General features: G+C 39.9%; 1 protein-coding gene across 1 annotated transcript in view; it reads left to right on the forward strand.

The window, feature by feature from the left end:
* The window catches only part of NCOA6 (nuclear receptor coactivator 6), a 66,854-nt gene that overhangs the window by 14,390 nt on the left and 26,112 nt on the right, over positions 1-26,352 (forward strand). The window contains exons 3-10 of the mRNA XM_054045630.1: positions 1,335-1,489; positions 2,486-2,764; positions 5,962-6,117; positions 7,101-7,223; positions 9,933-10,061; positions 13,195-14,010; positions 17,219-17,365; positions 18,333-19,443. Coding sequence (XP_053901605.1) covers positions 2,530-2,764; positions 5,962-6,117; positions 7,101-7,223; positions 9,933-10,061; positions 13,195-14,010; positions 17,219-17,365; positions 18,333-19,443 — 2,717 coding nt within the window. The 5' untranslated portion in view covers positions 1,335-1,489; positions 2,486-2,529. The remainder of the gene's footprint in view (positions 1-1,334; positions 1,490-2,485; positions 2,765-5,961; positions 6,118-7,100; positions 7,224-9,932; positions 10,062-13,194; positions 14,011-17,218; positions 17,366-18,332; positions 19,444-26,352) is intronic.

The following is a 26,352-nucleotide window of genomic DNA, read 5'->3' on the forward strand; positions in this document are numbered from 1 at the left end:
TTTGATAGACGCTTCTGAATATTGTATTAACCTTGAAATTGTGTGTTCCTTACAATTCCTGTCTGTTAGGAAATTTCATCTGTTGTTGACAATGACTTTCAGGAATTGAGTCCTCTTAACTGGTCAAAGCACATTACAGCACCTGACAAATGACACTCTTCTAATGTGCTGCGTGGTAACTGCTCCATGTAGAATTTGCTGGTGTGATCTAGATACCTTTTAGTTTGCGCCAGCACGGTCTATCCAGGACAGTCAGAGCTTAGCATATTAAAGCAATTTACAAATCACACCCCTCTAATGAGCTTTACCTTGCCATTTAGACAAGCTCTTAGATTACAATTGTGACCTAACTGTATCCCAGTAGGGTTTATTGCTGGTGCTACAAATTCCATAAAATAAAAATATCGGGAACATTAAACAAGAATTAGTAGAATGTCAGCCACCCAAAACCAAGCATTAAGGACCCACATAGATTCTAGTTCTGTCAGGAATCCGAAGATCTTTGCCAAATCCAAATATGTATAGTGTAGTTTGTAAAGAAGGATGGTTCAAGTCTCACCTGTTCATAGATCAGCGTAGCTAGCCAAAGGGTAAGCTTGTTGGCAGGGCCGACTTTAGCAGGTGCGGGGCCTTATGCCGGGACGTGAATTGTCTCGCGCCCCCCCCCCAACTCCGCCCCCTCCCCGCCCCATTGGATCTCTCCCCAAATCCCCGCCCTGGCCCCGCCCCTGCCCCCAGCCCCACCCCTTCACTGCCCCATTGGGTCCCTCCCCAAATCCCTGCCGTGGCCCCGCCTCTTACCCAAGCACGCCGCATTCCTCCTCCTCACCCATCCCTCCCAGGCTTGCACTGATCAGCTGTATGGCGGTGCAAGCGCTGGAGGGAGGGGGGAGAAGCAGGACGCACTTTTTTTTTTTTCCGTTCTGCCAGCAGCCCCGTACATTGCAGGGCCCTCTTAGGCACGGGGCCCCATTCCGGGGAATCGACCGAATCGGCTTAAAGCCGGCCCTGTTTGTTGGGTAAGAAGATGATTGCGGACTTCCGTTCGCCATGTCTTTTGCTATGACTCCTGGGTAAAGGAGTATATATTGCATTTTGGAACCCCAATATTGCCTTTGGCTTGGTTAAAAACTTGCCATTTCATTCTATCTCCATATAAAAATATTGGAGAACTAACTATTTAGGGAATGTTTTAAAATTTTACAATTTCCTGGCACTGTCTAATCACAAGCATTTTGTCTGCAAAGTATTTCATAGGGATCAATACCAGGTGCTCTCCCTTTTCTGGTACTGGAATGACAGTGCAATTGATTTTTAACTGGTTACCGTTACAGGTCAACTTGAGTACTTCTGATAGTCAAGTTCTGAAGAATTCTGTGAACCAACTCCCTTGAGTTTTCTCTGGCAGACCAACAATCCTGATAATACGATGGCTACGATTTTCAAGATCAGCTTGTTTGTCTTGCAGTCCCTGACATTGGGTCGCCTGGTGGGTTGTTTATTTTCTTGTTGGCAGCCTCTGTGTGCTTTCCATGGTGGCAGTGGAAAAGTTGGCTCCTTTATTCAGTCTGTATTCTTTGTGACTTTAGCAGCCAGGGTTTCAAAGAGTTCTACAGCCTTCTCTGATTTGGCATCTATTGCTTTCATTTTTGTAATTGGCCTTCTCCAAGGTGCCCTGATCTGCTCAAAATTTCTGTTGACAAGGACACCTTGACACTCACACGTAACTCTCCTGCAATGGTTGCCTCTAGATTTGAATCTATTGGTTTTCTTTATCAGACTGGCTGGTCCCCCTCCAATAATGCTTTAGGAAAATCTTATTACAGGTATTAGCCATAATAGAAGTTTTTGAGGGCCAATATCAGTATAAAATTATAAAGCATACTGTTGGTGCTACATATATAACTGCATAAAATTAAGAAAAGTTACATCAGAGTGCAAGGACCATTCTGTCTGTCTGCCATAACTGTTCCTGCCTGATTCGTGTCTCCTCTTTAACGCTTTAAATATTAGTGGCTGGAGAGAAAAGGGAAAAGAATTGGAAGCATGCTGCCTTAGTTCTACTGCTGCTACCTGTATCCTACCGTCTGTTGCTCAGAATGGTGTGTGGTAGTCTTGGTAGTGGTGACGGCACTACAGTGGAGTAGCAATGACATCTCCAGCTGTAATGGGGGCCATTGGTGGTCTTCTGAGCAACTTCAGGGCTGCTGCCCTTCTCCCTCTCTTCCAGTTCTGCTTTCTTTTAAAGAGACAAGGAGGGTGAAATAATCTTATATTGGACTATCAGACAGTTACTATTGTACCACGGAATTTTAGAATAATCTGCACTGGGATCACTTGTAAGAAATGTAACACAATAGCATTTTCCTGTCCTTGTTCCTCTAGAAAATATCTTCTAGTGCTCAGATTATGTATTATGATTTTGGTTTAGATGCCCAATTGTACCTATTTTACAGTGCATTATTATTATTTATTTCCTTCAAAGCATCTACTTAACGTCTGACTGGCTTGCATTGCTGGAAAATAGCCATGGTTTTGGATGATCTACCTAACTTAAAAGAAACCTACGCTTCCTTGCTCTCCTCAACTATGGAAGATTTAGAGGTGGATTTTGACTCCAGACTGGAGGAAGATGACCTAAAACAGGATGGTACTCCTGAAGGTTCCACCATCTTTGTCGCTTTTAAAGGAAATATAGATGACAAAGACTTTAAACAGAAACTGGGTATCATATTGAAGAATGTACCTGGTCTTTTACACATGGGTAATCTATTTTCTTGTCACTTTTCAACTTCTGTTTCCTTCTCTCTCTCTCTCTCTCACACAAATCATATTCTAAATTAAGGTACTCTAGACTGTAATAAACTATTGAGATTATTTTTTTTGGTAAAAATTTACAGTACTTTTCTTCTGGGCAGCATAGAGCGAAAACATGTTCTGAAATTCTTTAGCTGCTTAATATCATTATGATTGTATTATTAGTTCAGCATTTTTTCTACCACTTATTGAATTCTCCTATCCCACTGTCAATTCTTTAACTCTCTTTTCACCAAAAGTTACATACATATTTGTTTTATTGTATTTTGGTCCATGTCCTGTCTGCACCCACAGATTTTCTGAGATACCCTGGAATTGTGTACACAGCTGAAAACTTCCTACAGCTTCCCTTTAATGTGCCTATTATTAAGACCAGCAAAGAGGTCCATGATATCTGCTGTTTTTCCCCATCCCAGAGTGAGACTGGATAATTATGTGTGTCTGGAAAACTGGTCAGGATCTTGCACTATTTTTGTCAGTGATTTCTTATAGTCTTTTAAAATAGTTTTTATTGCGTACTTTATGCAGATGCCAGGCTTACTATGACTTTTAAGGTTCTTTCCAGCTATTAGAGAACTTTAGTTCTCTAGAAAAGATCGGTATAAAGAATTTTGCTCCCTTTTTTGGGTTTGTCTAAACAAAAAAGTTTTACCAGTTGTACCAGGTATAATTAAATTAAGCTATAAACTAAATTTGTTTTTTAATGGTATGAACCCCTTTGTGGACATTCTTACTCCAATATAAGTGGATTTTTTGGTTTAACTTAAACCTCTTCCCAAGCAACATAAGATAAACCAAATAAGGAGACTATACAAATAAGGAGGGATAGCTCAGTGGTTTGAGCATTGGCCTGCTAAACCCAGGGTTGTGAGTTCAATCCTTGAGGGGGCTACTTTGGGATCTGGGGCAAAATCAGTACTTGGTCCTGCTAGTGAAGGCAGGGGGCTGGACTCGATGACCTTTCAAGGTCCCTTCCAGTTCTAGGAGATGGGATATAACTATAGCAGTTTAAACTGACACTTTTTTTATACCAGTATAATTTCCCCATGAAGACAAGCCTTATTGTAAGAAGCTCTTTCTCCTAGATGCATTTCCCTTATGCAGTGGTTTTGGGCTACACCCTTTCGAGTTCTCTGTGGGGGGGTAGACTCTCAGAAATCTGTCTTAGATTCTGTGGAAGGTTCTTTTTCTCGCTCCACATGTTTGAATTAAGAATCGACCTCTCTATTCCATGTAATCAATTTTGTGTGTTCGCATATTGGACTGTTTATGTTATGGGTCAGAGTTTAAAATACTTCCTGCGTTATCATGGATCTCTTTCCACAGTGTAGGGTAATTAATAATTATAATGTAATTGGTCTACCAATTCTAGAGTGCACAAAACAAATCCTTTTCACCTCATGTTAATCTCTTCTCCTCATTCTGTACCTTAGAATTGATCCATCAACTTCAGTGGGAATTGGGAGTCTTTTCATTGCTTTTAGTAAGCACTAGGGTGGATCTATATTTAATTTTAGCAAATCTCACTCTGTTATAGCATATATTATAAACTATGGCAGTAGGTGCTTTAAAAACACAATTACAGATATAAAATTACATGCATTAATATTTCAGTCATATCAGACAATTTAATTGTGTGTATTTGGCAAACTGGATTCAATAAAAGGATGAATCTACATAGTGAAATCAATTACCAGTGTTCATGGTGGAGTTGATGAACATTGTTCAGAGTCTAAAGAAGTGAAGGAATTGGTTTTAAAAATGCATGGTTCTATGTGAAACTAAAACTTTTAAAATTCATGTGAATGAGTGGCAAATTGTTTAAGCTGATTTTAGAACACAATAGAGCTCTGAAAGTATAGGGGATGTAAACTGCATCTTTGTGAGACCTATATAAGAACCCGAGATAAATAGTGTTTGAAGGGCAAGAAGGGAAAATGAATCACTAATAGCTAGGGATATTAACACCAGTAATGAGATCTTTAATATGTCTTTTTAGAAGTACAAAATGAGATCCAATAAGGCTGTTGATAGGATAGAACAATAAAGAACTATTGATGAAAGAAAAGGAAGTGGCAGAAGAATTAGTTCTTTACATCAATGTGAAAAGGAGGATTAAATAATTTACCCTTGAGGCAATGTCTGTGGGTACTAAAGAGGATAAACAGGACAATAGAGATTTCTTTCTGCTGTTACAGTAATCATTTGGCTAGGATACTGAGACACAAAGCACTTGGCAGTGATGGATTATTACATTCACAAGTGATATGTTGTTAAGGAATAAACAGTTAACAAATTTAGTAAGACTTTTATTACTATGGGAAATATCAAGTGGTTGGGAAATAGCAACCATAGGCCCAAATTGTAAAGAGACTTTCTTGAACGGGTTAAAAATTATAGATCTGTACATTTATATTAGGAATAATTTTTAGATAATTTTAATGTACTACATAGTGACATGTTTTGGATAAGTATAACTTAAATAAATGTATCCAGGATGATTTGCCTTTCACATATCTATTCTGGTTCCTACCTATTACTTTTCCAATAATTGATGATCTACGTAGAGGGGACTGAATAGATTCAATGTAGCTAGCTTTCTGAAAAACCTGTAGGTTTTACATATGTTTGTTATATATGCTGTCTAAATATGGGTTGAATATAACAAAAAAGTTTAAGCAAGTTAATTGAAGTTAAGGATGTGTATTCTTCATAGACCCTACTGATAAGTTTCAGAGCCACATATATAGTGAAGACTATTACAGGAATGAAAACTCAGTCTGGAACTCGGCTTCTCCGTATAACCATTCATTTTGAATAGTTACACCCTTCCAAACCAGTCTACACAAAAAAAGTTTTAATTTTCAGATAGCCTCTCTGAGTTACTATGTTGGCCATTGTGTACTGGTTTTCATCTGTTTGGTTCTTTATGAAATTGACTTTTAGGGAAAGTAACTGGTATGGTGTAGCAGGTAGCATGATTACACAGCTGTATGGGAAAACTTCCCCATCTCCACGTATTGGAATAACCATTGACAATCTTGAAAGCCAAATAGGTAGCTCAGTTTTCATCTTTGTTCTGCTATGCTATTACATTATTTGAAAAATGACTTAATACTCCATTCTATTTTTCTTTTAACGAAGAATCCAACAAGTTAAAATTGCAGAAGGTAGAACCCTGGAACAGTGTACGTGTTACATTTAATATACCCCGGGAAGCTGCAGAGCGGCTGCGAATTCTGGCTCAGAGCAACAACCAGCAGCTCCGTGACTTGGGAATTCTCTCTGTTCAGATTGAAGGTACGTCACACCTGCTGTTAAGAGGTACTAAAATTGTGGATGTGCTAAAACTGCAGTATTGATAAGAAGCAATTTTCGTGCTTGAGAATGAGCCTCACAGACATTCTGCAACTTAATAGTTTAGAGAAATGTCTTCCTTTGTTTTCTGAAGCAGTCCGTTTTTCCGTAGCTGTATTGAAACAACACTTACTTTGTTCCTTCAGGAATAAGTTTACATATAATAGTTACTTGACTTTGAGGAGTTTAAAATTCTGTAGAAGGTGTTTCTGAATGTCATTACCAACATGTTACTAAGGGATTGTACACACAGCCGCTTATGTCAGTATAATTTATGTTGTCATGGGTGTGAATAAGCAACGTAAGTTACACCAGCCTAAGCGCTGGTGTGGATAGTGCTGTGTCAGCAGGGGAGTTTCTCCTGCCGACATAGCTACTGCATCTTGTAGAGGTGGTTTTATTATGTCGATGGGAGAGCTCTCCCCTGTCATCATAGAGCAGCTTCACTAGATGTGGTACAGCGGCGCAGCTGCATCGGTGCCACTGTAGTGCTTCTAATGTAGACTAGCCCTTAGCTTTTAAAAAAAAATGCATGTTGTCTGAGGCCTGAGGTGAAACTTCCTTCTTAAAATCAGTGGCTTTCATAATTAAAATTACGCTCCTGGATGATCCTATGAGAACAAGCCAAGGGCACAGCGTGCAAGGTTCAAACCCAGGGCATGTAGCTCTTCAGTCCTTTTGTCTCAGGATGCTCCCTTCTTCTCTTATTAAAGACCACAATTCAATTTTTCAATATATTGACTGCATACTTGAAGAGTTGGCAAGAGTACTGTGTGTTACATAATCACCCTATATTCCAAAGTGTGTGCAGCAGGTCAAAATTTGACACCATCTTTAAATGCTGCTTTGAGGTTGGTTCCTTTCTCTCCCTTGCTCTCCCACCCCATGCATATAATTTAACTTAATAGATTGTGTATTACTTCCAGGTGAAGGTGCCATCAACTTGGCTTTAGGTCAAAATAGAAGTCAAGATGTCAGGATTAATGGGCCCATGGGAGCAGGCAATTCAATACGAATGGAGACAGGATTTTCCATCCAGGGTGGCCAAGGTAAGTTCAGTTTTGTTAAATTTAGTATTACATGTTGTTAAATTTATTACTAAGCTTATCATGTAACCTCACTGATTGTAGCAACAGCTGCTAGCAGAGTTGTAACTCTAATATGCATACCAGTTTCCCTGCTGTCAGTGTCCCATCCCATGTAAAATATCCAGTGTGTGAATACTTGTATGTTGTTACTTCCCATGAGCATCCATGCTAATAAATTTCAGTTGAATGTCCAGATAGTGAATACAAAAGGTGCATGATCACAGAAAAGTGAATTCATATTAAAATTAGCACAAATTCTCACAATAAATTTGTGCATTATTCACTCAGTTTTACTGCTACTTTAGTATGGCTGTTTTCTTGTATATTAACATTGTTGTAATGGAGAACTATTTCTCATCCAAGTTGTATGCTTAAACAAAACTGCATATATGCCATCCATTATCCTATCATGCCAGTATAACTCATAAATTGTAGGATGTCTGATTAAATAAGTTAAAGGAAAATTGTTCTGTAATAAAGTATTCTAATAGTTGCATTTAATTACAAAGCGCAAAGTAAATAATTTTAAAACAATTAAAATATGATTTAATATAACTTTTAAAAAATTAACAAATAGGGAGCTCTCATTGACCTTCTCATGTACAGTAGATTAGGACAAGAGAAATGTAGCTATCCACTGGAATGAATGGAAAAGAAATTTACAAATTGCAAATTATGGGTGGAAATCTGGTTAATTTAAATCACTGTAATTAACAAAAAATGTGAAATAGAATATTTATTACTTCCACTATGAAAATCTCTGAGCTTCATTTCCTAGGTCTTAATGTACTTTGCATTGAAAGTTAGAGATTTGGGTGCCTAATTCCCATAGACATTTTTGAAAATTTCAGCCTGAGTGAAACCGTGAAGGTTTTCCTCCAAATATCTCATCATATGGTCCTTTTCTCTCCATCTCCTTAATGCTTTTCTAGAGCCTTGAGTATATGTGTAACTTCTTACAAGTGAGTAGTCCTGTTCAAGTCAATAGGACTCCATTTGTGTAAAGTTATGCACATGGGTAAAGCTTTATGGGATTAGGAGCTAGATTTGTATATGTGGGATTGAGAGTACTGTCCCAAAAGTTCACTTAGATAAGTGATTTTTTTTTTTTACCTTCTGTGTAGCACAGAAAAAAAAAATCTAAGGTACATTATTGTAACTAAAGTATGTTTGCCACAGGCTCATGGAAGTAGGACTGATTCTCCATTCCCTTTTTTCCTCGAACCTTGTGACTTGTTTTTTTTTTTTTTTTTTGGAGGATGGGGGCCTGCCAATGATGCTTGTGGCCCCTTTTCTTGGGTGAGGAAAAAATGAAGAATCTACCATTCCCACTACAAATCCATTCTGCAGAGAGGTTGAATAGGCTAGAAGACTTCAGGAAAGAAATAACTTTGAATTAACATATTCTGATTTTAAAATAATATTTCTGTCAATGAGGAGTCTAGGTAATCTGGAGGAATAAGGTTAGAATTTGTACTCCTCAGGTCCTGAGTTCTCATCCTGGTTCTGCCACTGATTTGAAGTATGGCTTTGAGCAAGTCACTTTACCGCTTTTGCCTCTCATCTGTAACAAAGAAAATGTGTATGAATACACCGCACGGTGTATTTTGAGAATGTACAGCTTTTTGAATGTGTAAAGTGCATTATACATTATTACTTGGTTGAACATTACCAAAGAAACTAGCTGCAAATTTTTCAAAGGTCTTCTGAGTTCAAATTTTTACTTTAATTAAAGCTAATTTTTCTTTTAAGAGATAAAATAATGAATACATTTGGAATAAAGTTGTCTGTTTACCCTAGAATCTGAAGTTTTCAGGGTAAGAAATGCTTCTCACCAGAAATAAAAGGACTATATATATTTGCTGGTTAATAGTTCAGTCACTGCAAGATTTAGGATGCCACTGATCTTTTTTCTACTGATTCAGTACCAAAGCAATATGTTAAACATAAATGTTTTATTTACATTGTAGATGTTTTGTTTTATTTATACATACATACATATGAAAACATGCTTGGAATTACCTTTTGGTATTTCTGAACACACTAAAGGAGTTGACCATCTTGCTGGAAAAAGTGATAAGCAAATCAATGTCAATATGGAAGCCACATGTAAGAGACTAAATTGCCATCCCAGTAAAATATTGGCTTAACAGTCATAAAGCACTTTAAAAATTAATCAAAAGTTTATGCCAGTTAAGTTTCCATCCTAGAGAAATATTAGTTCATCTAATCTATTTTTACATCACGTCCTCTCTTTGGTAGCTAAGCATTTTGTTCAGTTTCTCATGTGAAGCTTTCATATTGCCATTGAGTCAGATATCACTTTTTTTTTTTTTTAGCACAGTAGATGCCACCAGTAGTAGGTTCAGAAATTCCAATAGTATTTCAAAATATTCTTTGTATAAATACCTCCTTTTATTCCTAGTGAGAATTTTCTTACTTTGCAAACTTTCAGACTGATAGGTTGAGTGGAGTTTTCCTTAAGTAAGTCCAATTTGAGTCTTTTCTTGGGGAAGAATTCTTTACGTTTAAAGAAATGTTTTGTTTAATTAAAAATTAATAATGCTATTCTAACTTTTTTCTTTTTGAAACCAGTGTTATCCATTGTAGGTACAGTAATGTGACCAACTGCATCTAAGATCTAACAAATAGTGATTTTTAATTTTCCAGGGTTAATAAGAATGAACAATCCTGCAACTGTTATGATGTCCCAGAGTGGAAATGTTTCCTCTTCTATGATGGCAAGTGGAGCTAATGCAGAGCTGCAGCCCAGGACACCGCGACCTGCTTCACAGTCAGGTAAAAAAGAACATTTACAGTAATAGCATTTATCTGTCACTATTGCTGTTATACAGACAAGGTGGGTGAGGTAATATCTTCTATTGGACCAACTTCTGTTGGTGAGAGAGACAAGCTTTCAAAGTTACACAGCTTACAAAGCTCTTCTTCAGCTCTCTGTAAGCTCAAAACCTCGTCTCTCTCACCAACAGAAGTTGGTCCAATAAAAGAGGTTACAAAAACACTGCATACAACTATTGCTATTGACATTTTTTTACTGCAAAGTACTTCTGAATTCTTTTTCCTTCAGCATACAGACAGACCCATGAGTACACGCTGAAGGATATCGCCAAAATTTGATCCTGGGCTGTCCCCCTACTTTTCTAACAGGCACCCCTCCTTGAATGATTTCTTCACTGGAAGAAAGTATTGTCATTACCTGGAAAGGTTTCTTCTAACAGGTTTTAAACATTAGAAAAACCTTTAGTAACACAAATCTTGATGACCATTTTCAGAATTGTTTCTTACTGTAGTACTGTTAAAATATTTTTAGTTGCATCGGGAAAGGAAAGCTTCCCCACACTGTTGTTCCTCCTCTCTGCCTGGAGGGATCACCACTCAGGGTCAGAGAATAATCTAGTTTTTTGTGTGCTGTCAGTTCTTAGGGTATGTCTACATTGCAAAAACACACACGCGGCAGTGCGTCCCAGAGCCCAGTATGACAAGTTCCCCTCAGGGTGCCACTTGGAACTGGGGTACCACTGAGCCCGCCTAACCCACCAGTCTGGGCTCCCTTTCACACTGTGGTGCTGTGATAAGTTGCCAAGCTTTCCTCTTTCACCAGCATACACACAGATAGGGACACACTCCCTGCAGCTTCTCACACAGGTACTGAGATCAGCTCTGCCTGGGAAGGCTCAACTAAGGCACCTCCCAGTTGCTAAGGCACACACACACCCCCTCTGGAGTGTAAACCCAAAGTTATACCGTCTTGCACTGCACAGAAAACTGTACAGCGTAAGCTCCTAAAATTCACCCCCTCCCTCAGTGTGGAGAGAGATATGCAACAGCTTTCTGCCCCAAGTTATAATTTCCCCACACACTGGCTTTAAACAAAACAAAAACAAGTTTATTAACTACAAAAGCTAGATTTAAAGTTATTATAAATGGTAGCAAACAGATCAAAGCAGATTACCTTAGTAAATAAACAAAACCGCAAACTGAGCTTAACACACTAGGTAGGATATGAATTAGCAAATTCTCACCCTGAGTGATAAACAGGCTGGCAGATTCTTAAGGCACAAGCTGCCTTGGCTTTGCAGCTTGGCTTTCCCAGGTTTTCATACACAGTCTAAAAATCCCTCTAGCCTGGGACCATCACTTCCCACAGTTCAGTCCTTGCCCCTCAGGTGTTTCCAAGTGTGTTGTTGCAGGGAGAGTGAGGTCCCATCATGATGTCATTGTTCCCCTTTTATATCTTCTTCCCACTTGCTGGAAAGCTCTTTTGCTGTGACCTGGGTCAAACAGTTTCCATTCTGTAGTGCTATCTCTGAGAGGTTTCTATCGTACGCAGTTCCTGGGGTAATCCTTATGCTTGTGTGCATTTCTTCAATAAGCCATTAACGTTGTTTAATCTTTTTTAGTGTTGTGCCCGAAAGGCTGCTTGTGGGTGTTTCCAATCTCACAACATGTTTCTGTAACTCATTCAAAGCCAAACTTCATAACTTCACATACGACAATAGCACATACAATCCAATGCGATATTAATGTCTAGCAAATCAAGACTTTTAGAACGATCCCTCACAAGGCCTCACATATCCTAATTAAATGACAGTGGTGAATATTGGGGTTCCAGGGTGTCCCACCCGGATCTACAAACTTGGGCTTGCACTGCAGCTCTGAAAATAGCCATGTTGATGTTCCTGTTGGGGCTCTGAGACCCACCCTCCTCAGAACATCCACATGGCTATTTTTAGCACTGTAGCCTGAGCCCCGCAAGCCCAAGTGTGTAGACTCAGGCTCTGAGACTTGGTGCCATGGTGGTTTTTTTTTGTTTTTGCAAAGACATACCATTCGTCTCATTACTGAGACTTCCAGCTAAGGTGATGGCATTTTTGTGATGTGGATCTGTCTACCTTTTGTCTTTTTAGACTGTACACTTTTTAGGATAGGGATATTGTGTTTGGAAACATCTAATATATTTTCAGCTTTGCTACTATCTAAATAAGATATTTAGGCATCTAAATAAATGGCCTGATTTCCTTTCTTCCCCCCACCCCCAGAGGTGCAGCTCCTACTAGAGTCTCCTTTCCTTGGCCTTTTGCATTAGAATTGTTACTTTATACACTGCCGTTGGTGGGCGTGGCACTTCACAAAGTGATAAGGTCCCCATGCTGAGGAGCTTACATTTTGATATCATTATATATGAATCTATAATAAATTAACGATCATGAATACTATGGTAGGTAGGGCTAGGAAAAGGATGTGTTGGTTGAGGCAACTGTAAAATGAGAAGCAAATGCACCTCTTTGGGAAGTAAAATTTTTCAATACAAGTTGACTGGAAGTTGAAAGTCTGATTTCTCTACCTATTTTTGCCACTGCAAGTTGTGGGAGTTTAGGACTATTGAGGCACAGAACGGTTAAGTGACTTGCCCCTTTGTAAAATAGTGATTATTCTTGCCCAGTTTTGTGAAGTGCATCTAAAATCCTTTTAACGTAAGGCACAATGCAAAAGCAAAACATTATCATTTTTCTTTATAGAAAATATTAACTATTCTCTGGAAATGTTATCCAATTACACAGTCTTCATAATTTCTTGTTGTTCCATCTTCCCTTCAGAGTTGGGAGATTTTTTTGGTCCCATTAACTATATATAAGGCTTATATAAGAATAGGTTCTTGGAGCCTACAGTACTGTATTTATACCTTTCACAATGCTTAAGATTAGATTCTTAAGGTTGCCAGAAATTCTGGCTTCTTTTAGTGTACTAATTATTGTATACGTTGGAAAATTGGAATGCTGGAATGTGAATTTTTGTTGGATCTCAAGTTCAGAGGAGAAAGCAAATGCAAGCAAGTAACTTACTCTTTCTTGTTTTCTATCTTTGGCTGCAGTATATTATTTATTGTCACATTTGTTTGCTATTTTAATAGATTCAATGGATCCACTCTTGTCTGGACTAACTATCCAGCAGCAAAATCATCCATCTGGCTCTTTAGCACCTCAGATCCATTCAATGCAGTCAGTTCCTGTAAACAGACAAATGAACCCCGCTAACTTTCAGCAACTGCAGCAACAGCCACAGCTGCAGCCACGTCCCCCCCAGCAGCATCAGCAGCCACAACAGGGTATTCGACCTTCATTTACCACCCCAGCTCAGGTTCCAGTTCCTCCTGGTTGGAATCAGCTGCCTTCAGGAGCACTTCAACCTCCTCCAAGCCAAGGAACAATGGGTACATTGACAGTAAACCAGGGATGGAAAAAGGCCCCATTGCCTGGACAAATGCAGCAACAACTACAAGCAAGGCCATCTTTAGCAACAGTCCAGACTCCCTCCCACCCTCCACCTCCATACCCTTTTGGAAGCCAGCAGGCCTCTCAGGCTCACCCAAACTTTTCTCAAATGAACAACCCTGGTCAATTTACTGCTCCGCAGATGAAGAATCTTCAGGGAGGGCCCTCACGGGTTCCTACACCACTACAGCAACCCCACCTGACCAGCAAATCTCCTGCTTCTTCTCCCTCCTCCTTCCAGCAGGGATCTCCTGCATCTTCTCCAACAGTTAACCAAACACAGCAGCAGATGGGACCAAGGCCTCCTCAGAATAACGCACTTCCCCAGGGATTTCAACAGCCTGTCAGTTCTCCTGGTCGTAATCCTATGGTGCAACAGGGGAATGTACCCCCCAACTTCATGGTGATGCAACAGCAAAGCCAAGGTCCACAAGGTTTACATCCTGGCTTAGGAGGTAAGAAAATCAGACCTTTCTGTCATCAAAAATAAAAGTTACATTATAAAAAGACAGCTAGAATTTATTATATCAGACTGTTACTTTAAAAAAAGTACTTTAAAAACCCGGTCCATTGAATAAGTACATAACTTGTCTCAGTTTTCCCCTTCCAAACTGCTGATGTATCCCCATGACCCTCTCCTCCCTTCTCTTGCTCCATGTCATCCCCTTCCTCACATTTGTACTCTTTGCTCTCTGCCTTCAAGCTATGCTACTGTATTCTTTTCTAAAATTCACACCTTCTTTGATGTCACCTGCCTCGCTACCTTCTTCCTTCTATTTTGTCTACTCATGCTGCCTCAGTTTTCTCCTCTTTAACTCTCTTCTTGATCTTCTGCTTCTATTGCATCACTCCAGACACTACTTTCACTAGGGTCACTAAGGACCTGCTTTTGGCCAAATCCCACATCCCTGTTCTTGTTGTCTTCCACCTGTCTGTTGCCTTCAACAGCCTCATCCTAGACTTTTTCTACTCTTTAGGCATTTGTAGTTTTGTGCTAGACTGGATCTCATACTTTCTCTGAACATTTCTTCAGCATTTCACTGAATGGCAGCATTCAGTTCATCATATTTGTTCCCCTCAACATTCAAGCTGTTGCTAAATCCTGCTGGGTTTTTTTATTTCACAAAACATCTGTCTAATTCAATCCCTACTGCTAAAAACTTTCGTCAATACTCTAGTAATCTCTTTCCTTGCCTAATGCACCATTCACTGTGGCTTCCAAGGTTCTCGTGTCGTACACCTCAAGTCCATTCAAAAGGCTGTTCCGTGCCTCTTGCTCCAACCAAATCTCTCATCTGTTTAGTCTTTGCACTTTGTATCTGATTTCCTTCTGTGTCAGATTCAAATTCTTCATGCTCTTGTTCATGGGCCTGTGTCTTGTAACTTCCCTCATCTCCAACACCCACAGGCAATCCTTTACCCTTTCTGATGCCAGATACCCTTTTACCTGGAATAGCCTCTGTGATTCCACACACTGTGGTCTCCTCATTCCTCATCAGGATTCACTACTTCCAGATAGGTAGTCTTAACATTGATGTCCACTCCTATAATCTTGTCAAATATTTCCCCTCAATTCTTAATATGTTAACTTAATAAAAACATAAAATCCCACTCTTTCTAATAACCATTTAAACATGTCACATAAAGACACAACCAACTAGCAAGATATGTATATAATCTGAATTTATTTCCAGATCTTATTGGCCATGGAGAGGACATGGGTTACTGTATCCTCGCCTGGTTTAATTTGACACAGTTCTATTGATTTCAGAGGAGCCACACTGACTTACACCTGCTGAGGATCTTGCTTCTTACCTCTTTCCTTTGTTCATTGTTATCCCTTGCTGTATTGTGTCTGAATTAAATTGTAAGCACATCGGCTTTGGGGGTAGGGATCTGTCTTTGTTTACATAGCACCATATACTCTATGTTGCTTTATAAATAATTCAGATATATGCATATATTCATTTTATTCAATGTTTACTTAATTTAGCATAGTACAAACTTTAGATTAGATTTAATATATGGCAAAAATTACGTAAGATTTTACTTTTTGTGTTTCTCTGAGTTCTGAATGATTGAACTTTAACTCCTGCTAAACTATTAGGAGTTGACAGTCCTTCCATAGGTTATTTCAAAGAGCGTCTGTTAAAAATTTGCCCGAGTCTCAGACTTGACCAGTAATCTTGATGTCATGAAATATTAATGATTGACCTATAAGTTATATATGTGCCAGTGATTTATTTAAATGTGCTAGAACGTTGTTAATTTGCAAGGAACTCAGTGGGGCCAGAGGTTTAAAGAGGTGCAAGGCTCCCCCTTATGCCCCTGTGTGCCAGCTACCCACATCACAGGATGTGTAAGAGGAGGAAGTGGGCTGTGCAGAGTCATTTACACCACCCCTCACTAAGGTGGGTGAGAATTATTGCAGGGACTATGTAGAGCCTTGGCCCTGTTATCCCAATACACCAACTGTGTAGCTATGCTGGCACACCAGCGAATGTGTGCTGTGCCAGGTATAGACGCAGCACAGTTATTCCGTCTTGGAGTAGCAGGGGAAACAGGAAGAAGATTGCAACTTGCTGAGTTATAGTTGCCCTCCGGGGTTACTTCAGGGGCAGCACAGTGCTGCACTACCCCTTACACTGGGATTAGATCATGACTACAATTAGTAGAACTCACTAATTCTCACCGTTTAAAGGTTGTGTGTAATCTAGCAGAGTTACCAACCTGAAAAATAAGGCTATTCACTGTAAATAAAGTAGACCCATTTGTTTTGTGTATATATTTTGTTGTATGAAGGAAGACAAATGTAGCCTGATCAATGTGAGAAAAAAATTGTTAAAATAATTTTTTTAATATGGAGATAGAAGACCAAGCAATTGTAGACATCTGAGTTAAATCTATCCCTGAGTCTTTTTATTAGATTGTGCTTATTTTGATATATAGGGATAAGTAGAAAGCAATGATGGCTAAATTGCATCTTCTTCTGAGGCTAGAAGTTGCATTTAAACTCCCCTTCCCGCCCAAACTACCCCTCCCTCCAAACACACACAAATAGTGTCAAAAGGTGTGTGCGTGGTGCCTTATAGACAGACAGACAGTTTCTGTCTCAAGGAGTTCATAATCAACACTAAAGAGCACAAGAAATTGCCACACACTCAGTGTGTATGTTAACTGTATACCGGGCGTGATTAGGAAGGAAAAGACTCAATAAAAAATGAGATTAGAGTACTGTAAAGCATCATACTTTGTTTTCAGTTTTTATAAAATCTGCCCTTTGTGAATGAATAATGGTGTACGTAGGAAATACAATGTAGGTAATCACAACTTGATTCAAGACACAGTAGCTTCTTAACCATGTTTGTTAAAGCAGACAGCTGTTATAAACTGTACTCAAGGTTATAAGTACATCAGCACAAACATCTTTTTTTCAGTGACTCAAGGTTACTATAGTTTTGTGTTTAATCTTAAGTAACATTGTCTTTTTGGAAATTCCTAAACTGAAGATGAGCAAGAACTGAGCTGCTAGAATATTTTGATTTTCATTGGTTCCTGTTTGTTGCCGCCTGTCCTTGCTAACTTGATGGGAAGAGCTACCCTGTCAGTCTGCAGTTGTGTAACCAAATTACAGAAACTAATAAATAATTGTTTTGTATTAAGGAATGCCCAAGCGCCTCCCACCTGGCTTCCCTGGAGGGCAAACTAATCAAAACTTTATGCAAAGTCAGGTGCCTTCAACAGCACCAGGTACACCTGTGAACAGTGGAGCCCCTCAACTACAAACAAGTCAAAATGTGCAACATACAGGTCTGTGTCAAGTTTATTTTTTCCTGTAATCCTCAACATTTGTTTACTTGTCTTAATTATTCTGTAATTAACTTTTACTCCTGTAATGGAGGCAGCTTTGTTCAGCAAAAATGTTCTACTCTTGCCAATTTTATATAATTTCTGCTAGCTGGGGCTGGGAATACTGCAGAGGCAGCATACTTAGCTTCCAGGGTGACAGCAAGCACAGGAAGTTCCTCATTTCTCAAACAACCCCATCTGCTATTGCTCAGAGTGGTGTTGCTTCTGGGCTCCAGGAGTAACTGCATCCAGCCGTCTATGTCTGAAAAGAAGATTGTGCCTCAACACTGGGTCCCTGAGTGTAGAAATAGTAAAGGAGAAGATCCATAAGGGATGTCCTCCCCACAAGAAGAGTCTTGGGTCAAGTTTAAAACAATATGTAGTATCTTTGTCTTAGAAGAAATATAATCCCGCATAGTCTCCAGTAAAACTTTTCATCTTCCAATAAACTTTTAAAGCTACTCCTGTTCAGAGACAGTCACATTTTTGTCTCTTTTGATTACAAGCAATTTCCTTTTTAATGCTTTAGTCACTTGCCAAATATAGTCCTCTAGGCTGACATCTCTTCTCAGTTCTGCAAGCTCTGATAACGTCATCTTGTCAGTATTCCCCATATGTTGCTGTCTTTATTATGAAACATATTATGGAATAGCTTCAAGATTTAAAGCTTGTTTATGTAGGAACAAACATACTTTTACTGGATTGAATTAAGTCCTAACCCTTTTCACTTCCATATGACTATCTGCTATAGTGTCAAATGTTGTGGCAGAAATTTGTGAATGTGTTGACAAATATTTTAAATCACTGGAAAAATAAAATAAATGATAAAGTAACTACATTGGTGGGTTTCTCTTTTAACTAAGTTATTTGTTTGTCTAATGCCAGTGCAATTTTTAATGTTTAACTTTAAATTTTCATATTTTGCAAGGCGGTCAAGGATCTGGCCCTCCTCAAAATCAGATGCAGGTACCACATGGCCCACCAAATATGATGCAGACCAGTTTAATGGGACTTCATGGAAATATAAACAACCAGCAGGCTGGTGCTAGTGGAGTTCCACAAGTTAATATGGGCAACATGCAGGGACAGCCTCAGCAAGGACCACAGTCTCAGCTTATGGGAATGCATCAGCAAATTGTATCCTCCCAAGCACAAATGGTGAACATTCAGGCTCAAGGATCTCTAAACCCTCAAAATCAGATGATACTTTCTCGAGCCCAGCTTATGCCACAAGGCCAAATGATGGTAACACCCCAAAACCAAAATCTTGGTCCTGCACCACAAAGGATGACTCCACCCAAGCAAATGATTCCCCAGCAGGGCCAACAGATGATGGCGACACATAATCAAATGATGGGACCTCAAGGCCAGGTCTTGCTACAACAAAACTCAATGATGGAACAGATGATGACCAATCAGATACAAGGCAATAAACAACCATTTAATACTCAAAACCAATCTAATGTTATGACGGGGCCAGCTCAAATAATGCGAGGACCAACCCCAAATATGCAAGGAAACATGGTGCAGTTCACTATGGCACAGCAAGGCCCTGTAAACGGCAATCCTTCTCAGGTTATGGGAATTCAAGGACAGGTTTTAAGACCCACAGTACCTGGTCCCCACATGTCTCAGCAACATGGGGACTCTACTACTACAACAAACAGTGATGTAAACTTGACACAGATGTTACCTGAAGTTCCCATACAGCAGCCAAATATGGTGCCTTCCCACTTGCAGGCAATGCAAGGAAACAACAGTAATTCGGGAAGTCATTTTACTGGACATGGGTTACCTTTTAATGCTTCTTTTAGTGGACCACCAAATGGGAATCAGATTTCCTGTGGACAAAATCCTGGTTTTCCAGTCAATAAAGATGTCACTCTAACAAGTCCACTGTTGGTAAACTTGCTACAGAGTGATATATCTGCAGGACATTTTGGTGTGAACAACAAACAGAACAATCAGAATGCCAATAAACCCAAAAAGAAAAAGCCTCCAAGGAAGAAGAAAAATAATCAGCAAGTAGAACAAACGAAGTAAGTTTAACATTGTCTTGCTGAAAACAAGAGAACATGTGTGTGTAGCCCAGAATTTTGCATGTTGCAGCAAAAGTATTTTTGAAGAAAGATTAAATGCTAAAGCAGTGGTAGTTCTGCCATTGAAGTTCTGCCTCCATTCGGGGGGGAAGGGTAGGGAATTAAACTACAAAAATAAATTTGCCATCATCCCAGTTTTGTGCATCTTCCAGTTGAAGGGCCTATGTGAGACTGCTGTGTCAGTGCCCCTAACTGCTTTGGGGACTCAAAGGTGTATAAGTTGTTTTATGACCGCAATAGAAGCAGCCGCGCTACAGGACTTCGGAGGGAGCATTCACACTCAGGGCCGGCGCTTCCATTTAGGCGATCTAGGCGGTCGCCTAGGGCACCAGGATTTGGGGGGAGGCATTTTGCCGCCCTTGGTGGCAATTCTGCGGCGGGGGGTCGTTCTGTGCTCTGGGTCTTCGGCGGCAATTCTGCGGCGGGTCCTTCACTCACTCTGGGACCCACCGCCGAAGTGCCCCGAAGATCGGGAGCGCGGAAGGACCTCCCCTCCCCCCGCCGCAGAATTGACGACGACGACCGGGAGCGCGGAAGGACCCCCGCCTAGGGCGCCAAAAACCCTGGCGCCGCTACTGTTCATACTTCTGCAGCATGACAGCCACAGTGAGAGGGGTTGAGGGGCACTTTCAGAAGTGCTGCTACTTAGTGTGCATGCATCTGTTGAGGGTTCCAATGTCACACCTAAAATAATGATCACGAGCCGTCACTATCTTAAAGCTGTTCAACCTGGTGTCTTTTCCCCCTAGAGTGGAATAGGGATCATAGACCCTCCGCTTCATTAATCAATAAACCCCTTATTTGTAGCTATAAAAGATTGTAATGAGCAAATCTTCTTGAAATTTGTCTGACTGCGTGTAAGGGTGGCTATTAATAAGGCTGCTCAACATATTCCATTGTAAGATCCTGTTTTCAGTCACATATAACTTTGAGCCTAAATGGTTATAGTTTGGCAGATGTTCCATGCTATATGTCTAAGTGTGAAATGTTTTGGAAAACTTCAGCCAAAATGGTTCAGCCATTTCAAAGAAAAAGGCTAAAGAAAAATACATCGTTTTGCTTACATGTGAAAAAACAATTCTGGCCACCTTTTCTTTGAAAAAGTCTGGTGCTCCCATTCTTTGGAGCAGGGATTGAAATTGGCACGAGTGGTATTTGTGTCAGGGATATGCTGTTCTCATGAATATCTGTCTGAATTTGGACAAGTTATAAGCCTTGGGGGGAGGGATAGCTTGGTGGTTTGAGCATTGGCCTGCTAAACCCAGGGTTCTGAGTTCAATCCTTGAAGGGGCCATTTAGGGATCTGGGGCAAAAATCTGTCTGGGGATTGGCCCTGCTTTGAGCAGGGGGTTGGACTAGATGACCTCCTGAGATCCTTCCAACCCTGACGTTCTATGATTCTATGAAAAATGGCAGTTGCACATGCTCAGTTGAAACTTAGATTTTAGCAGCTAAATTCTCCAAAGATTCTGTGCTCACTGGGCATGCTTCAGCCTGGGACTAAGTAGGACTTTCCCTGCAATTGCAGCTCTGGGATGCTGCAAGCTGTGCCTGGTCTGAACACCTGCAGTGAGAGCAGAGAGACTGTTTCTTCTCTGGTCTTAATATCCCCACAGTTGGGCCCAGGCATTATTGAGGAGGAAGCTACCTGATTCAAATGCACAAGAGCAAGAGCTGGACCTATTGGGGGAAGAGAGGGAATTGGGAGTGGAAGCTGACAGGGAAGAGGGAAATTGGGAGGGACTGGGGTAGGAGCCTGGGATTGGAAGGATGACCAGTCTGAGGGGTGGAGAGTAGGACTGGGTAGGAAAGGGGAATGGGATTGGAATGAAGAGCCAGGGGTGGGGAAGAGACAAGACTGGTCCAGGGACAGGTTGGAAGAGAGGACACAAAGGGTCATGCTTGGGAGGAATGGGCCGAAGAGTCTGTACCCACAAGAGGCCATTCCCCTCCCGAGCCTGAAGTGGAACCCAAGATCCTGAATCTGACCATTCCTCCGCTGTCAGCAAATGCCTGTGAAACCCACTGGCAAAGTATCCCACCCTCCTCTAGTGCCGGTCCATGTAGAGGATGATAGTCTACTACTGCTATCAGTTAATTCTGTTAGCTCAAGTGGAAAGATCTGTGTGGTAGATCTGAGGTTTTAACCTTGCTTGTGATCCAGGTAGGTTTCAGTATGAAGCCATATGATGGAATTTCTGATTTTTCTGTTTGCTTTTTAAAAACCTAGGAAATTAAATGCACACAAACTATATTAAAAGAATATTATTAAGGTTGCAAAGTCAAGCACTCAGAAGTTAGCAAATGCCAGAATTAACCTGTGAAAACTTTAATTTGTCTCTCTTGTGCATATGCATGAAGATACAGTTTTTAATTACATGGTCACACACTATTTTTTCCCCACAAGAGCCTTGCCTTGCACAGAATGCCTGGTGCTCAATGAGAAGCTATTCGATACTTTTTCTCCTCATTGTTCAATATGTGGCCCTGGTTCTGCCTTACTCCACACTAAGAATTCTGTCTTCAGAGCAGGATTTGGATAATTTCCTCATGGGATGATCTATTGTTATCACTACAGGATCTGAGTGCTTCACAAACATTAATGAATTTATTTTTACAACACCCCTTTGAGATGTGATTTTTATCGCCTTTTTCAGATAGGGAGCTGAGGCACAGCTTGATTAAGGTCAGAAGTACCCACTCATTTTGGGTGCCCAAACTGAGACATTAAGGATATTAATTTTTCAGGTTCTTGGCACTATAAAGCATTTTATATGTTCCAAGCACAGTTTCCATTGACTTCAGTTACAGCTATGAGTGCTCAGCACTTCTGCAAATCAGGCTCCAGGGTCTCAAATCAGGCACCCAGAAAATTAGGAATACCTGATTAGTGACCACCTGTGAAAAGTTATTGGTTCAAGTGGCTTGCCCAGCACCACACAGGAATTCTATGGTAGGGGCAGGGATAGAATCAGTTTCTCCAAAGCATTTAACTGCCTTACCCATGAGCCCATCCTTTCTTTTCCTACAATTCCCTGGTTCATTAACTACATGCTTTCCAACTTCATTAACAAATGAAGCAGGGGTCCTACAGACAACACTCTCTTTCACTACACTATACAACCCTAATTTATCCGCAGAACAGGTTCATCATGTGCAATGAATGAAGCAGGGGTCCTGTGGAAAGAATATTATATGATCGTGTAATTTAAGGCTACATCATAATGCATATGCACAAAGGGGACAAATCAAGGCTGCAGAAGCAACCTTAATTTTGGCATTTCTTAATTGCTAACCTTGCAATGCATCTTTTTAATGTGTTTTGTGTATGTATGTTTGTAGTGTGTCTCAAACTCCTGGTGCACTCTTCAAAACACTAATCCTTGAGAACCAAAGCAACTGAAGTGTTACAACAAAAGCAGCTTATAGTGGAATGAAATGCACCAAGTATAGTATCATATTCCAGTGTCAAAGAGCATTCTAACAACCTTATGAAGTGTCTGAATCTTTCTACAGTCCATAGAAAGAATCACACTTTCAATTAATATAATGACATTCTTGAAAAGGATCCAATTTATTTGTTTTGTTTTCCCTTTTATCAGAATGTTTCGCTTTTATACAGCACCTGGCGTCCAAAGATTTCCAAGTGTTTTACAAACGGTAGTTAATTATTACTCACTATAGGAGAGGAATTTGTTGGTATCACTTCAGCCACCACTGGGATAAAACACAGCAGCTGTTTAACAGCGCCCAGTAGCGCTATCGGCAATTTAAAATAACAGAAGCTTTAGTTGCCTGTCTTGTTTCCCATACCAACAACAAAATAATAATTCAGAAGAGAACAAAAAAGTGACACATTTTCTGAAAAGTAAAGTTGTTAATATCATTACTTTAAAGAAAGCCAATGTTAATATTTTGTTTTCATCAATTGCCACCTTGATGATCACCGGGCTTCATTACGAGCCTAGAAGACATCAATATATGGATTTGTAAAGCTGTCCTCTAGAATTACAATGTCACATAAAGCTATTTGTTCTCTTGATAGCCTTCTAAATAGGGATGAAAAATTCTACTTGCACCTTGTTTGTATTAAGCTGTGGCAATGATTATTACTAGTTTTATTATTTGTTTTACTACTGTACTGTATTTTTTTGCAGTAGTGCTTTGATATCATTGCCTGGCTTTTACGAAGTACAGTTCCATAACCTTTATACAGCATAGGATTTTGAGTCTAAATTTTGTTTGGCTTAGTATTGAGCAGTCAGTAGTATTGTAAGGGTATGGCTATATTAGGATGTTGCTGTACTCCCTTTTTATTCCAAACTTTTGCCTTGCTGTCCTTCAGCATAGTCTTACTCTGATAGCTAAAACAAGTTTGTTCTCTCTTTCTGCCCTTCCTTTCCATCTAGCTACTTGGAGTTGCTTAGAGAAGCTTTATGCTTTGTTTGTCTTGAAATCAGTCCTTTCAGTGATTGCCTAAAATTTTTTATTCTTAACTTTCTTGGCCTGTATTAACTCCTTATGCATCAAGAACAAGAAGGATTTCTTTGCAGAGAGTTTTTCTTTAAGAGCTACAGAGCAGTTTCCATGCAAGCCATAGGGAAGAATTTAGAGCAGTGAACTTTGACTAAAAACACTACTAGTGTGATCTGCACTTGTATATATAAAGTTACCATTGCACCTAAGGAACTTCATCATGTACCAGGACCCTGTGGTGCCAGATGTTATACAGACACAGAACAAAAAGATGGTCCTTAAAAAGGTTTTCATGTCTTCCTTTTTCTTTTGGAAATTACACTTGTATTAATTCAGTGGCCAAAAGTTATAATAGTTATTGGTATGTGAACTGAAACCATATTAGAGTATGAAAATAGATTTTCCAACATGCAGTTTTGAACTTAGGTTCATGAGTGAGCAGAACACTTGAATGAAGATTTATTCTAAGAGAAATATTTGACCTGCAACCTTAAGAGGTCAGTGTAGAAGGATGTTGAGGAGTAGCGGGAGAAAAAAAGACTGCTTCATAGGAGGACTACATAGCTCAGCTATGAGAAATTTTGCTCATTCATGCAAACTTTTAAAATAGGTTTAGTATTACTAAATATAAGTTTAATTAGACATTTGCCTTACAGCTCTGTGTATGTTCTCTTGTGTAGGGATAGTGCACATCAAAGGCACCAACAGGATGCAAACAATAATGCACTGTATAAATCTGCACCTAAGGCTTGCCCTAGGATTTGTAGAACTCTGTATGAGGCAAGTTATGTGGAGATGACACCTGCAATAATATAGTATATATTGGTAAGAAGGATTTAGCAGCTATGAGGTGATGGAGTGATTAGCACTGCTGGGCAGAAGAGCATTTAGGAGGATTTTGTCATTTGATAAAGGGTCAGAGTGCTTTTAACTGGGAGGTGGAAGGGAACGTTCCTGGTTACACGCAAGGTGGTGGGTGTGGGGAGGTCATGGTTTGCTAGAATGCATGGAAAACCAAAGATTTTTACCACAACCAAATGCTGCAAATGTGAGCCCTCGTACAAAAGGGTGGGTCACATTAGAGCCATGTGTATGCTGGATGCGTAGGGGCTGTTGCTGCCTGTGCCTTTCCTCTGATCTTACTTTTGCATGTCTTAATTCAACTTTTTTTAATTGCTTTATGTATATTTCAGTAATGCCTAGTGAGCCAAAGTGAGAGTGGGGCAGTGTGGTCTAGTGGATAGAGGACTGGGCTTGGGAGATCAGGGATCTATTCCCAGTTCTGCCACTGGCCTGCTGAGTGATCATGGTCAAGTCACTTCACCTCACTGTCTGTTTTCCCCTCTATAAAATAGGGGGAATTATGAAAGAGCTAAAAATATCAAGTGCTTTGAGCTCTGCTGATGAAAAGCACTGGATAACAGCTGGATTTTATTATTTATTACATTCTTTCTCCTTATGCAGGGGTACTCCCTGCCGTTTGTTTCTCAGAATAGGGTTTTTGAAATTAAATATTGTGTTTCAGAGCTGCAGCTCTGTAGTGAAGGGTTTGCATATTCTGAAACATTAGGTTCAGATTTTTTGGATTTGTCGTAATCTGTTACTGGTTGTTTTTAAATCCAAAAGAGTGTTGGTGAAATTCAAAGAACCAATATTTCATTCTGCCTCTCTAGTTACATACAGAAGTACTGACGTGGATGGTAATCATTTGTTTCTTTGGCCTAATCTACACTTAAAATTTAGGTCAACATAGCTACAGAGCACTGGGATGTGCCAAATCCACTCCCCTAAGCACTGTAGCTTTGCTGACCCAGCCACTGGAGTAGATGCAGATAGAGTGACAGAATAAGGCTTCTGTCAATGTAGCTACTCTCGCTCAGGGTGGTGGTGTTCCTACAGTGACCGAAAACCCCTTCTGTCACTGTAGGCTGTGCCTACACTACAGGGTTATGTCAGCATAGCTTTGGTGTCATACCTGTGGCACTATAGTTCGCATAATGCATACATGGCCTTAGTGTGCATAGTGAACTTCAGCCATATACATTATTTAAGGTTCAAATAAGTTATTAGTCATTGCTATACACAGAGCAAATGAAAATCTTAGCTGTGTGTTTGTAAAGCTCTCCACAACATACTTTGTAGATCAGCAGTTGTCTGATGATGATCTTTAGGAACTGACTTACAAACAGGGTTATTTGGTTGGGTTTAAAGCTCTTTCTTGCACAGAGATGCCATGTTGCTTTTCTTACCTACTATAATTCAAAAACTTAACATTTCTGGTTAGCTACCTAAGCATAGACATTTACGAGAGTGTTTATACCTGCCAAAATTATGAATAGCAAAATAACCAATTTAACAAATGGTGCAACGCGT

Source organism: Malaclemys terrapin, chromosome 12 (genome assembly GCF_027887155.1).
Source record: "Malaclemys terrapin pileata isolate rMalTer1 chromosome 12, rMalTer1.hap1, whole genome shotgun sequence".
Taxonomy (NCBI): Eukaryota; Metazoa; Chordata; order Testudines; family Emydidae; genus Malaclemys; species Malaclemys terrapin.